The sequence below is a fragment of the Apodemus sylvaticus genome, chromosome 17 (genome assembly GCF_947179515.1).
Source record: "Apodemus sylvaticus chromosome 17, mApoSyl1.1, whole genome shotgun sequence".
NCBI lineage: Eukaryota > Metazoa > Chordata > Mammalia > Rodentia > Muridae > Apodemus > Apodemus sylvaticus.
Window position 1 is genome coordinate 3,698,013 of NC_067488.1, and position 15,287 is coordinate 3,713,299.

Sequence of the window (15,287 nt, forward strand, 5' to 3'; positions counted from 1 at the left end):
CATCCCTGAATTGTAGCTTATTTGAAACAGTAAAATGATCTCATGGCCTGTGAGTACTATGTGCCACTAAATGTCAATGAGTCCCGGAATTAAACCCAGTGGGCTAGTCTTAACTGCTTCATAGGATTAAGCCTGAAAAGGTAAAACTTTTACACAAGGACATTTTGAGGTAAAATGGACTTTCATAGCCTCTGGTTTTTCTGATGTATTCATTTATTATGTAGACCAAGACCAGTTTCTAAGCCATCACCGTCATTTTGCTTTCAACATTAAGTTTATTTGCAATCTTCACTCATATGACTAGCTACAGAAATCACTTCAGCAGGCATGATAGCACTATACCTGTGAACCCAGCACCTGGGGGGTAGAGGAGCATCTGTAGTTCACAGCCAGTGTGGGCTACATAGTGAGACCTTGGCCTCCCAAAACACAGACCCAGCAGAACTTTCTTCATAGAAATTAGCTACTGTGTCCATCTAAGAAACTCTACAAGTATCATTTAGCATCTTTCCTCTCAAAGAAGGCTATCATTTATTATCTAATTGTAGTACCAGTATCCAGTTGTAGTACCAGGGAAATGTTATGATTCCCCCCCCCCCAAGAGAAAAGACAGGAGCCAATCTGATGCAACTCATATCAGGGTCTTTGTTCTAGTCAAGCTGATTTGGGGGCCCAGCACACCACCACTGTGCAGGATGGTTTTGGTGGTTGGGGGAGCCCGAATGTCTATCAGGGCAAGACTTTACAATAAGCAGCAAGTCGTGGGTGAGTGTGCAAGCCTCTGACTGGAAAGCTCCTGTGGCCTTTAACATAATTGGCTGCTGCTGGGAGTCACATCATAAACTTAATTTCTGCTCCCCTCTGCATTGGTAGTTAGGCAGGGATGGGCTTGTAACCTGGGGTGTAGGTTTGTTGGGAGAATAACCTGGAGACAGTGGTCTTCTTGAGGGTGTAACTTGGAAACACTGGTCATGTTGGGGATTAGCCTAGAGACTGAAGCTAGGCTCAGGTTTTATTGGGGGGCAACTAGGTACTAGCAGGTAACTATTGCTAGGTACTAGCCTGTTAATTTTTCTGAATTCAAACTTAGGTCAGGTTCTCTAAAAAAGAATCTGAACTTAAAAGATTTGGTCTCTCATGGTCAGATGTGCCAATCTGCTTTCTTAAAATGTGCCTGTATGATCCAGTCAAATCTTAATTTCCTAATACACTCATACAGTGTAAGACAGCAAGGTTGGTGGCTGACTGGAGGAGGATAGTGATCTTCCATCACTTCATGGTGTTTGCATTTTAATTTTCCAAATCCAAGAGTTTTAAAACATTTCACAAATTTAACTTTCCTAGACAAGGACAGAGTATGAACAGCCAAGTTACAAAGATATTTCTTCTTTCATGAGAAATTCTCCTTTTATCTTTTAACTTTTATTGATTCTTTGTGTATGTCACATCATGTTCCAGTCCTCATCATCTTCCTATCCCTCCATATCCACCCTGTGTCTTTGCAGCCTTCCTCTCAAAAGAAAACAAAACAATACCCCACACAAACACCTCACCAAGGAAGCTACAGTGTGTCACACAGTATATATCCTTTTGCCCAAACAGCTTTAATTGCAAATGGTCATTGCAGTGAGTCATTGGCCTGGTTCAAGGCTTCTGCTGTAGTATCAATACTTGATCCACACACACTCCTGATAACTCCATGTCATGGAGATGCTGCAGCTTTGGTTCTGGAGGACCTGATCCTTCATGTGCTCCTGCAGTTCATGGATGGGTTAGATGTTGGAGTGGGCCAGCTCACAGCCCTGGATCTGGGCCTGGTGGTAGCTGAGTTGGTCAGCCCACCAGCTTTCTTGGACTCGTGCCACCAGGACCAGCTCTCCAGCTCTGCCTAGTCGAGGGGTGGGGCCAGCTCCACCACACTGTTCAGGTGGGACTGTAGCAAGCTCTCCCATCTGCAGCAGGTAATGAAGGGCTGATCAAATTCTCTGGCACCCAAGCCACAGCAGAGCCAGCTCACCCACCTGCTGCAGGTGGTGGGGTGATGGAGGTGCCCGCTCATCCCTGCCCCCAGGGAACCTACTACTGTGTTGCTCAAGGAGGGGCAGGGACAGCTCTCCCGCACTCACTCCATCAGGGCTAACTATCCTGGACCAATGTCACCAGAGCCACGTCTTCCATGCTGCCCAGGTGAGGGGCTCTCTCACTGCAGGCCAGCTTAGCACAGTGCTCAGACATCAACGTGGACTGCAGCCCAGACCATTGACATCTCCACGGCCTTCAGTGACAACACAGGCCATGGCCATCAGCAAAGACCCTAGCTGCAGGAGGCCCCAGATGCAGACATGGCCCTTGGCTGCAGCACAGGCCCAGACATCACCAGGACCCCTCCTCATATGCAACTCTTGCTCACAACTGTAGCTTCTCCAGTTCCACCTCCTCTTCGGTGCACTGCTTGGCTTAGTTCTCTCTCCCATCTCGGGACCAACCATCCAAGCTAGTGCATGCTGCTTATCATGGTCACAGCAGGTGTGCATTGTGTCTCTTCCACTGTCATCCTCTGGGGCGGGAGTGGGGATAGCAAATGTTTGGCTGTCTCAAAATTTTCCTTTTTTATAGAAAAGGCAAAAGAAAAACTTCAATCTTACATTCCTAGTTTCTTGTATTCAGAAGACCAGGCTTGGATTAAACCCAGGATACAGTCTTACTCTCTAAATAGGACTAGAGAAGAGGTCTTGGGGACTGAAGTTCTCCCTACAAGAAATTAAAAGGTATCTTGGAGAAGGGCCACCAAACTAGGTCTCACTTCCTGCTCTTTTGTTCTGGACACTGTTACCCTTTGTTCACTGAACAATGGATATGTCCCTTGTTTCAATGCATTACTTTACTGAGTGTTTTTACTTACAATATTAATAGGCATAAATGTTTACATAAGCTTATTGCAAACTTGAGTATAAATAGGATCCAATCAATTTACACATTCTGTTTGAGGATGGAAAACAAGGTGGTTTCGTTTTTGGTTTTTATAACCAAGTGTATTTTATGTGCTTCAAAATAATTTGAAGGAACATGAAATGGAAAGATTTTGGTTTTAGGGTGCCTAGTCATATTTTTGTAGATTATATTTAAAAGATTTTTTTCTTGTGTTTTGAGGCATTCTGATCTTTCCTTGTTATGCTAATTTGCTTCTGGATGTTTGTAACATATGCTTGCTGACTTTTAGTAGCCCAAGATTACTTCCAGCTGGATTAAAAACAAACAAACAAAACCTGACTCTGCTCTGCTGTGCTCTGCTCTGCTCTGCTCATACTGGCAGAGGCCCTGAGGACTCAGGACTCAGGAGCTCGGATTAGGTTGTACTCGGTGCAGACACTGAGGACTCAGGACTCAGAAGCTCGGATTAGGTTGTACTCGGTGCAGACACTGAGGGCTCAGGACTCAGGAGCTCGGATTAGGTTGTACTCTGTGCAGACGGCATGTGGAGAGGAGGACTCTTACATAGCTAGTCACCCTGATGCCAACAGGCTGGCCATGGTTAAATGTTTTTCAAAACAAATGGTTTGCATTTATTGGTCCTCTAAAGCAGTAGTTTAAAGGTCATCAGACTGTTTGTTCCTTGAGTGGAGTTTTTATACTCACTGAAAAGTATCTCAATCTGCAAACAAAGCAAGATGGCCATTTCCCACTTCAGGTATTTCTATTCCTCAGTGCTGTTATACCTCATTAACTCTAAATATCTGCCATTGTTTTTTTGTTTTGTTTTTTTAAATCAGGGTTCTCTAGAGTCACAGAACTTATGGAATGTTTTTGTATATTAAGGGAATTTATTGTGATGACTGCAGTTTGCAGTCCAACTAACCCAACAATAGACAGCTATGAATGGGATGTCCAAGAATCTAGTAATTGCTCCACAGGCTACTTATTTTAGCTTGTCTTCTGTAGAAGTAGGTTCCAACAGATGTGCTGGCAAGTAAGTGCAAGCACTTGAAGAGTGAATCTTCCTTCTTCAAATGTCCCTATGTAGGCCTCCAGCAGAAGTTGTGGCCCAGATTAAAGTTGTGTGCCACCACGCCAGGATCTGGGACTTGCTTTGTCCCAGGCTGACCTTGAACTCAGAGATCTGCTTACCTCAGTCTCCTAGATTTAAAGGCATGTACTACCTTGCCTGGGCCTAAGCTTTTCATGGCCACTATGCCTCAAGATCTCCATGCCCAAATCCAGCTCAGAAACTTGTGTCTTACAGCCTCAAGATCTGGATCACAAGTGAGCCCTCCAGTTCTGGATCATAGTTCATTCCAGATATAGTCAAACTGACAATCAGGAATAGCCATCACAATTTACTCCTTGTCAACTTGACACAAATCATGTCTCATGTCCAAATGGAACAATAAACAGGTCATAATACACCTAACATGATCTTCCTCATACAATCACAAACACATTTGTAAGTTTAGGGTCAATGTCCCTTGGGAACATTCTTTTAGTAACTTAGCTTAAATACTGATTGGTGTTAAGGAAATTGGAAGAAAGCACAAATACCTATACAAATGTGTTCTTATACCTATAAAACAAAACATTCATATTACCTTATAATACTTGTTTCTGCAACTGGTTATGTGGCTTTAGATGGTATTTATAACTAACTTCCTCTACTATCCATTCTGTATTTTCTCCACCCTCTGGAAGTACCTCAGCAGGTCTTGGCTCTTTTCTTAGAGGAGTGACCCATACCTTCATTCCTGATGGGTCTGTGCCCTCTTTTGTCATTCTACTTGGATTAGGCTCTTGTCCATTGGCTTTAATCACAGGACACAGTGTACTAAGAAATGCCCAAAGGGATCTCCTGCACTCCAGACATAATCCTTACCTCCATTGTAGAGAGGCAATCCAATTTCCCCATGGTTATCTGGATCTATCACCCCTCCTAACACTATTATTCCTTTCTTAACCTGTTGGTTTAAGGGCGTTAGAAGCCCAAGATAACCAGGAGGAAGTCTGAGCTTCCAGTTCAATGGAATGTTTTTTGTGAAATCTTCTGGGAAGTATTTTCTGAGAGCACAAAGAAGCTGTGTTCCAGAGATAGCCAAGGTTGTACCTCGTGCTGTTGCTGTACTTTGTAATGTGTAAGAGTTATCCAGGTGGTACCAGTTTTGAAGCTTGAAAGGGTCATGAAGAGCCACTGACGCTTGGCACTATGAGAGGCCATGGAAGGTGCAACCTCAGTTGCAGTTGATTCCCCAGAACTGAAGGGATCATGTGAAGAAGCTGAGGCTTGGCATCGTAAAGAGAGCCTATGAGAGGCAATTGGTGAGGCCCAGTTGTAGTGGAAGACCCCAGTGCATTAGAAATGCCAGTGCCATGAGATGACCAACAAGAGCAGCAGCAGGAGCAGTGGAGTGGATCAACCTGAGCTTTGAGTTCTACAGAGGGCAGAGCTGGAGAATGATGCCAGTCCTCTGGAGGAGCCCAAAAGATCATGTGTGGATCTCAGACACTGGAACAAGAAGCTGTGAAGTTGAAAAAGTTGCCTTGGAACCCCCAAGATGTTAGAGGTGCCAGAGCCATGGAATAACTGCTGAGGAAGCTGCCTACAGGGAGTAGAGCCAGCCCAGGAGAAAGAAGTTTGTCGTAGTCAACAAAGATGAAAAAGGAGTTGGAGATCTGAAGACCACTTTGACATTAGACATGGGACATGGAGGTGCAGAGTTTGGAGTTTGCCCAGCTGGTTTTCTGTCTTGCTTTGGAGACTACAATTAATTGATTGGATGAATATCCTAAGAAACCTTGAACTTTGTACTTTTAACATTGTTGAGACTGCTATAGACTATGAGGACTTTAGAAGTTGGACTAAATGTATTTTGTATTATTCGATGGCTAGGTATCACTCCCATAGATTCATGTGTTTGAAGAAGCTTGTGGGGGCCAGAGAGTGGAATATGATTGTTTGTATATGCTTGGCCAAGGGAGTAGCACTCTTCAGAAGTATAGCCTTGTTGAAGTAGGTGTGCCAGTGTGGGTTTGGGTTTTAATACCCTTGTCCTAGCCCCCTGGAAGTCAGTATTTTCCTCACAGCCTTCAGATGAAGATGTAGAACTCTCAGCTCTGCTTGCACCATGCCTGCCTGGACACTACCATGCTCCCACCTTGATGATAATGGACTGAGCTTCTGAACCCGTAAGCCAGCCCCAATTAAATGTTGTCCTTATAAGAGTTGCCTTGGTCAGGGTGTCTGTCCACAGCAGTAAAACCATAACTGTGACAGTTTTCTAAAACAAATTAAAACTATAAACACAGATTTGTAAAAGAGGTACATCAATTGTAAACTTGAACAGAAAAGAATTTCTTGAAGGGAGAGGAGACAGAAGTTACACAGTTGGTCACCATGACCTAGTCACATGGTTACCGAAGGCAGCATTGGATCTTGGAGCAGGAAAAGACTTATTAGACAAACCAATGAGATTCACAGAATGTCTGTGACCACACCACTGTCAGTGTGCTCATTCAGATTATACCCTGGGTTTGGAGACATTGGGTGGAGGACATAACTTTGCTGAAAGTCTAAATTTCAGAACTTGAAGTTTTAAAAATTACTTCATCAGTAGGGTGAGGTGGTTTATGCCTTTAGTTTCAGCACTAAGAAGCAATGTTAATAATATTCATTATTTTGAAGGTTGTGATAATTTCATGTCTTTCAGTTGAAAATATTTTTAATTTTAAAAGATAGTTTCTTCTAACATTTGAAATTTTAGGGAACAAAATGTGTAATTTCCCTTGTGAGCATGGTGTCCGACAATGCGGAAGTCCACCAAGCAGAACAGCACATGCCTTGATTTACCTGCTCTTGAGTGGTAGGTCCATGGCACGTGCCTCATTCTTTCCCAAGAAAGCTAGTCAGTGTGTTTTCTAATGACTAAAGCCATAATGAAGGCGGCTGCTACACAGACTGCTTCCTTAGGTCAGAAGAAGGGAAAGGGAGCATGGATAGCCCTGCCCTGGTCTCTTTCTCTTAATGATCCTTGATGGAACTAGTCACTCTTCCTTACTAAGGAATTACCATGCTATTACAGGTCACTTACCCTGAGATTAAAAGTGTTTGAACTAATGTAATTTCCTGTTACCACATGGTAGCTTTTAAAACCGTGACAGATATACTGTTATAAATTCACTGGCAGAAGTTTGTGGGTGAACCTGTCTGTGCTGTCACAGATAACCAGGTCCCTTACTGGGCAGCATGGTTGTGGTGGATTGATGGCAGGCAGGGAAGACTCATACGGATGAATTGGATTAATCCTCTAAGTCTCAGAAGTGGAGCAGACCTAACATTTTAGGTGATGAAAAGGACTATGTGGACATTGGTGTCCATTGGCCAGCGTTTTCCTGGTGCATTGTGGCATGTCTCTTTCTAAGCTCTAGTAACATGATCCTAGTAATTTCTTTATCCTTTTACCCATCTGCATATTTGTATTTTCTTGGATGTCACTCAAGTGTTTACTGTTATCTTGACATTCAGTAAAGTGCTTCTTCATTTTTTTTAACTTACATGAATTCTTTGATAAAATTTATCATTGTTGTTGTAAATTCTGTGTCCAGGTGTTCATCTAAGTACTTCTCCTGACAAACCGCTGCTGTAGGATTAGTGGGTTTGAGGTGAGACATGCTACGTTGTCCATTCATGTTGGTTTTGCTCTTTGACCTGGCACATGGTCCTGCATCTGTTGTGATAATGTGGCTTTCCTCAGATTGTCCAGGGTAGGAGCTACATAAGCTGAATTAGGCAGAGTAGAGCTGGTGGGAGAACTGATTAATGGGCTTCGAAATATGGGTCTGGACCTAGGCCTAGGTCACAGTGGGGGTGGATAGAGAGAAGATGAGAAAGGAAAGAAGCAACTTACCAAGCAGTAACTAGGAGCTAGGCTTGTGGATGGTGAGAAGAAATGGCTTCCCCACTTGCTTGGCAAAGGCGAATTCAGGAACAAAGAAGGTGTTCAAGGGCAGACGATCTGGTACTAGCTTGTGGGTTTTCAGATGGTGGAGGATTTGAGACCATGGTCATTAATTCTCAGTGTCATTTCAGTGCTTGAATAAGCCAATGGTCAGTGTTAGTAAGGCTAAGGCTCTGAGTTCTCCATAAGTACTAGGAAGTTAGAGCTGACCAACAATATTATATCATGCCAGGCACATGAACTTCTGAAGAACACAAACACTTCCTTGTTATAGCTTACAAACTCAATTATTCTTGGCATTAAAAAAACACTTTATGTCCTTTTATTATAATTAAGAATGTTGCTATTCATCTGTCTTCTTTCTGGTCTCTTAATTCTTCCCCCTAAATCCTTGCTCTCCTCTGCTTTTATTTTCCTGATTATTTACAGTTTGCACTTGCCTGTGCCTTCTGTTGTTGATGCTTACATTTATGACTTCTGAATTCTTGCCAAGGCTTTCTATCTCCAGCGATGTCTCACTTTGCTATTTCTTTATTGTTTCTACTTCCATTTTTAGATCCTGGATAGTTTTGTTTAGTTCCTTTACTTGATTGTTTGTGTTTTCCTGTAATTATTTAAGGGATTTTTGTGTTTCCTCTTTAAGGGCTTCTACCTGTTGACCCATGTTCTCCTGTATATCTTTAAGGGAGTTATTTAAGTCCTTCTTGAAGTTCAGCATCATGAGATATGATTTTAAATCCAACTCTTGCTTTTCCAGTGTGTTGGGGTATCCGGGACTTGCTGTGGTGGGAGAAGTGGGTTCTGATGTTGCCAAGTAGCCTTGGTTTCTGTTGGTAGGGTTCTTGTGCTTGCCTTTTGCCGTCCGGTTATCTTTGGTGCTGTTGGTCTTGCTGTCTCTGGCTGGGGCTTGTCCCTCCTGTGGGCCTGTAAGCCTGTGTCCAAACTCCTGGGAGACCAACTCTCTTCTGGCAGGGTCTGTGCACAGAAGGCTGTGGAGCCGCCCGGCTCCCTGGTGCAAATGGCCTGAGGTCTCTTAACTAATAACATAAATAGGTCAAAATATAGAAATAAGATAAAGTAGAAAATCTGTGTTAGAATGAACTGAAAAGTGCTCAGAAGAAAACGTGATCACAGAGCAGCAGACTAGCACAGAGAGCACATAAGAGGCATGGGTGTGTGGTGAAAGGAGCTAACGTAATTTTGGAAAGGAACAGAGACTAAATAGTTAAACTCAGGCACCATAGTCTTTGAGGCTGATAAGCTTTGTTGATGTGTACAGAGGCATTATATGTAGGAAAGAATAAGGGCAGTTCTAATAAAACTTTATTAAAATCTGTATGCTCATTTGATTTGGTCAGGAAGCCACATAGTTGCTCAATCTTAGTCCCATCTTTAGGAAATTAAGGTGTGATATTAGTATTAGAGGATAAGATACCACATACCATTTTTAAAAGATTATAGTTCTTAACTTAGAATAGAGGCTACAGATGGAGGAGTTAGGAAAAAACTTTATTACCATGTACAACTTAGGATATCATTGTGAATCTGCTGAACAATGGCAAACATGGCCAAAAAAAAAAAAAAACAAAAAAAAAAACAAAGAAACACAAAACAAATGTCAACTGCCTCGAGAGCATTGGAGAGCAGAAGAGAAGGTTGAGCTCCACCCTGGATTCAGAGAGGGGCAAAATGCCTATGAGACGGAGAGAGACAGCTAACAAGAGGTGCAGAGTGAGCAATGGATTTAAAACTAGTTAGGATCATGATAGGATCCGTCATGCCATCTCATACATGTATATGATGTACTTTAGCTATGCTACATTAAAACAGACTCTTTATAAAGTCAAAATAAAGAACTTAAAATAAGCAATTGATAGAAAAAAACAGAAAACAAAACAAAAAACTTGAAGGTAATTGTAAAAAATTAAGTTTTAGCAGTACATGTTTGATAAAAAGATTTAAGAAATTGATTTCTCAACATGGTAACTTTTTAACAAGCTATAGCCTAAACATTTGTGGACGTTATGACTTCTATGGAGGATTTAAAGATGTGTATATTATTTCCACAGAACGTACATAAAACATGAAATTTTCAATTCTCCACAGAACTGTAAAGTCAGTATGGGTACTGTACTTTGAAAAGGCATACATACTGGGCCTAAGGTGTTTTTTAATCTTTCGTCGTTTTTCAGTAGCATTAGGAAAATAAGTAGCATAAATAAAATCAAGTAGCATTAGGAAAATAAGCCCTGTGCATTATGAATCTGGCCTAGTGAAAATCAGTTTTCATAATTACAGTTTAGAATATGAGTTTCTTGGAGGAAAATGAACTGGCCACTTGCACTGTGCTCTGAGTGTCTTGAAGTCTGCCATAGACTTTATGGAAAGGTTTTGATCCACACTCCTACTTCAAGTTCAAAAGGAAACTTCCATTTTAAAGTGTATTCCTTTTCTGGGTGTATTTACTTTGAACTATAGCATACAGTTTTTCTCATAAATCTAACCTGCCACTATCTGTTTTTAAGACGTTGTGAACCTCAAGTTGTTATGATGTGTGAAGTTTGGATTAAGCTAAAGTTTTTAGAAAGCATATGTTATATATTTTGATTGTTTTGAATTTTAACATGGGCCAGCCCAAAACTCGAATATCTAGCAAAGTAATATACTGTACTCTGTTGCTGTAAGAATCACAGAAAATTGCCCACTCACATCATGTTAGTAACAGACAAATGAACCAGCTGTTCTTATTCTCAATGTACTTGTTTGAAAAACTTGCACAATTTAATGAAACCATCTTTGCTCATAAAACCTAAACTACTCACACATGGAAAAAGCCATAATGTTTTGACAAATATCACTTTCTTAGGAATGTAAATCTCTACCTGCTTCATAACTAGAATTCTATAATGATGGTATGAGGCTGCTGGGAAGCCAACGGGGAAAGACCTGGCAAGGAAGAATTAGCACTGTTTAAAAATATGCCTAGTCCTTTTCCTAATGTGTGTGTGTGTGTGTGTGAGAGAGAGAGAGAGAGAGAGAGAGAGAGAGAGAGAGAGAGAGAGAGAGAGAGAGGGAGGGAGGGAGGGAGGGAGAGAGAGAGAGAGAGAGAGAGAGAGAGAGAGAGAGAGAGAGAGAGAGAATAATCACACTGTGCACCCTTTCCATGTCTCTCCTTCAGGCACAAACCTTGGATCATCATTTTCCCTCAGCATAAGTGATGTTCTACTTAAAACAAGCCTCAAAGAAAGAAGTCGGATTCTTATGGGACCATTTTCTGCTACTGTCACTCTGGAAGCTAAATGGTGTAAACACAGTGGCAATCCAGGGCCACAACAGTCCATACCCAAAATAGCCATGGATTTAAGAGGTGGTCTGCTACAGGTCTGTAGGGATAAGCTGTGTTTTTTCCATACGTTTTTAACTACCCTGTGTTGTGTTGTGTTGTGTTGTGTTGTGTTGTGTTGTGTTGTGTTGTGTTTTTAAGTGCTTCACTAAAATTTAAATTTTTGTGTGACCAAGTATTTACCTGATGGTGCCTATTGAACTTTAACAGGGCTATTGAAGAATGAGTCCTATACCATTCAATTTGCCTGTTTTGACAGTATAGTTCAATGGGTTGGGTTTAGTTATAATTGTTGTTTGTATATTTAGGGTTTGTGATCATTATCACCGTGGTCAATTTTAGAACATTTTCTTAGCATTCATTCATCAGTTGAAGGGGTTTTGGAGTCTTTCCACTTTAAACTATCCCCAAATAATGTTTCTGTGAACATCTACAGATAAGGTTTACCATGGATATCCATTTTTGTTACCCTTGGTTGTATAACTGACGTTGGAAATACTGGCTGGAAACTTTAGAATGGTGGGTCGTCTCATGGAGTAGTCAGCATGCGTCAAGCAGTGTCGCAGGAAAGCTTGTCGTGGTTGCAGGTCCCTTAGATATATGATGTTCAGTTACTAAAACTGCACACATATTAATTCCCAATCTCTTATCATGGAGTGTGTGAGCATCTCTATCCTGTGATGATAGCTTTCAACTTCATCTGTATGCAACCAAGACTATCGTGTACCAAGATTCACAGTTAGAAAATTGAAGTAACTAATTTATCAGTAAAGGGAATATATTAAATGGAAATGTCTTACAATCATCAAAAAGTTGTACTTTTTTAACTTCTCACCTCTTTTATAGTCATGAACCACAATTTGGGGAGATTCCAAAGAAAGTACTTTTTAATTGTACTATCTTTTTCTAAGGCTGAAAAGTAAACATTAAGAATAGTTATATGAGAAAAATAAAGTTTATCCTCTGTATCCTAGCCATTAATCACTGAGCCTCACTGGTCACAGAGCTTCACCAAGCTCTGCATCCTTGGTTCTCACACTTCCCAGATGCTGACCCTGGATTGTCAGAGTATAGTTGGATGTCTCACGAAACACAGATTCTAGGGGCCTTCCCATTCACGTTCATTGGTCAGCATCCTTCTCTCTCTCTCTCTTTTTTTTTTTTAAATTTTTTTTATTCGATATATTTTTTATTTACATTTCAAATGATTTCCCCTTTTCTAGCCTCCCCACTCCCCGAAAGTCCTGTAATCCCCCTTCTCTCCCCCTGTCCTCCCACCCACCCCTTCCCATTTCCCCGTTCTGGTTTTGCTGAATACTGCTTCACTGAGTCTTTCCAAAACAAGGAGCCACTCCTCCTTTCTTCTTGTACCTCATTTGATGTGTGGATTATGTTTTGGGTATTCCAGTTTTCTAGGTTAATAACCACTTATTAGTGAGTGCATACCATGATTCACCTTTTGAGTCTGGGTTACCTCACTTAGTATGATGTTCTCTAGCTCCATCCATTTGCCTAAGAATTTCATGAATTCATTGTTTCTAATGGCTGAATAGTACTCCATTGTGTAGATATACCACATTTTTTGCATCCACTCTTCTGTTGAGGGATACCTGGGTTCTTTCCAGCATCTGGCAATTATAAATAGGGCTGCTATGAACATAGTAGAGCATGTATCCTTATTACATGGTGGGGAATCCTCTGGGTATATGCCCAGGAGTGGTATAGCAGGATCTTCTGGAAGTGAGGTGCCCAGTTTTCGGAGGAACCGCCAGACTGATTTCCAGAGTGGTTGTACCAATTTGCAACCCCACCAGCAGTGGAGGAGTGTTCCTCTTTCTCCACACCCTCTCCAACAATCTTAGCCATTCTGACTGGCATAAGGTAAAATCTCAGGGTTGTTTTGATTTGCATTTCCCTAATGACTAATGAAGTTGAGCATTTTTTAAGATGCTTCTCCGCCATCCGAAGTTCTTTAGGTGAGAATTCTTTGTTTAACTCTGTACCACATTTTTAATAGGGTTGTTTGGTTTTCTGGAGTCTAACTTCTTGAGTTCTTTATATATATTGGATATTAGCCCTCTATCTGATGTAGGATTGGTGAAGATCTTTTCCCAATTTGTTAGTTGCCGATTTGTCTTCTTGATGGTGTTCTTTGCCTTACAGAAACTTTGTAATTTTATGAGGTCCCATTTGTCAATTCTTGATCTTAGAGCATATGCTATTGGTGTTCTGTTCAGAAACTTTCTCCCTGTACCGATGTCCTCAAGGGTCTTCCCCAGTTTCTTTTCTATTAGCTTCAGAGTGTCTGGCTTTATGTGGAGGTCCTTGATCCATTTGGATTTGAGCTTAGTACAAGGAGACAAGGATGGATCAATTTGCATTCTTCTGCATGCTGACCTCCAGTTGAACCAGCACCATTTGTTGAAAAGGCTATCTTTTTTCCATTGGATGTTTTCAGCCTCTTTGTCGAGGATCAAGTGGCCGTAGGTGTGTGGGTTCATTTCTGGATCTTCAATCCTGTTCCATTGATCTCTCTTGTTAGCAGCAGTGTGGCCAGGGCTCTGCAGTCTCATGACACAGGGAAGGAACTGTCTCATGGGACTGCACTTATCATTTTATTAATATTGGGCCTACAGAAACTGTGTTTCCTAATCTTGCCCTTTAAGAAATGTTCCTTTTTTTTCTTTGCTAAATGAATTCACAAATAATACAACAATATAATATCACCATTAATCTACAGCTTAAAATGTGTTATTTATACAATATGTAATGTTTTTCTTGCTATTCATTTATTCAAGTATAAGAATTTTCAAACAATAAATTATTAATCTTAGGAACTATAATTTATTATCAGTAATTAAACTGAACATGATTGTAGTCTTTCATTAATTCATACATGATGGTACCTAATTTTCCTCAAGAAATGTTTATATTTAAAGACTGATAACTTTTTCATACCCCTTTGCAGGTTTTCTGGGGTCAAGAACATTTGAATTGCTTGGCTCTTCTGCATAAATTATTCAATGGGTATCTTAAAGAACAAGGAAAGTCTGAAATGCCAGTTCCTGAGTCAGTACCCCAAACTCCATCTCCTGTGGAAAAGACTCAAGCTTTTAAGACTGAACAAAGTTCAGATGATCTGCGGACAGGCATCTTTCAGTATGTACAGGATGCTGGTAAGTATTCACAGCATGAGCAAGCAGTGCCTGTGCCCAGCCGCACTTTGAAATGAATTCACTAATTAGCACAGTGGATCACTTGAGAGTGCCTTCTCTCATCCTTAGAGTGGGAAAGAAGTATATGTGAATCAGACCCTAAAATTTACTGTTTCTGTCTCAAATCATATTTAAACTGACCAATCATTTTCTTTATGCGATTTTCTTTTATTCTCAGAGAAACCAACATGTTCCTTCTTAAAAATTTATAATTTTGTTTTCAGAACCTTTGAAACTCCCTGGTATGTATGAAGTCTTGTTTTATAATGAAACAGAAGAGAGCCCAGGGATGATGTTATGGAGATATCCAGAACCTCGAGTGCTCACCCTTGTACGAATAACCCCTGTGCCTTTCAACACTACAGAGGATCCAGATATTAGCACAGCAGATTTGGGTGATGTGCTGCAGGTATGTGGAGACTGGGTTTTTCTTTTCCAAAATAAAAGCATTATGAGGAAATGATTAGAGCATACTTCTTATATCAGTCATAGCAAAGATGAGTACATTACTTGTGTAATGTATTTATATATACATGTGTAGAAAGGAGAGCTATAGTTTGATGCCTCTAGACCACCTAAAGTAGTACAGATCTAGGGCAGTTCCAGGAGCCCAGGCAGCATGCAGGAAGCTTGGTGATTCTCAGCAGCCTGAGTCAGTATCAGGCCGTACAATGTTTTATAACTTAATACAAATATAAGGAACCAAGATGTAAGCTAAGTTCAGAATCAGAGAGGCTGACCTAGAGAGCGAGAGAGTGCTTCAGTTTCTGGAAGCTGAAGAGAGCTTGT

At 41.0% G+C, this 15,287-nt stretch overlaps 1 protein-coding gene across 4 annotated transcripts in view; it reads left to right on the forward strand.

Annotated features, from left to right (window-relative positions):
• The window catches only part of Vps13b (vacuolar protein sorting 13 homolog B), a 564,131-nt gene that overhangs the window by 409,917 nt on the left and 138,927 nt on the right, over positions 1-15,287 (forward strand). For all 4 annotated transcript variants that reach the window (XM_052160919.1, XM_052160921.1, XM_052160920.1 and 1 more), the window contains 3 exons: positions 11,119-11,321; positions 14,252-14,459; positions 14,723-14,907. In XM_052160919.1, the coding sequence (XP_052016879.1) occupies positions 11,119-11,321; positions 14,252-14,459; positions 14,723-14,907 (596 nt within the window). The remainder of the gene's footprint in view (positions 1-11,118; positions 11,322-14,251; positions 14,460-14,722; positions 14,908-15,287) is intronic.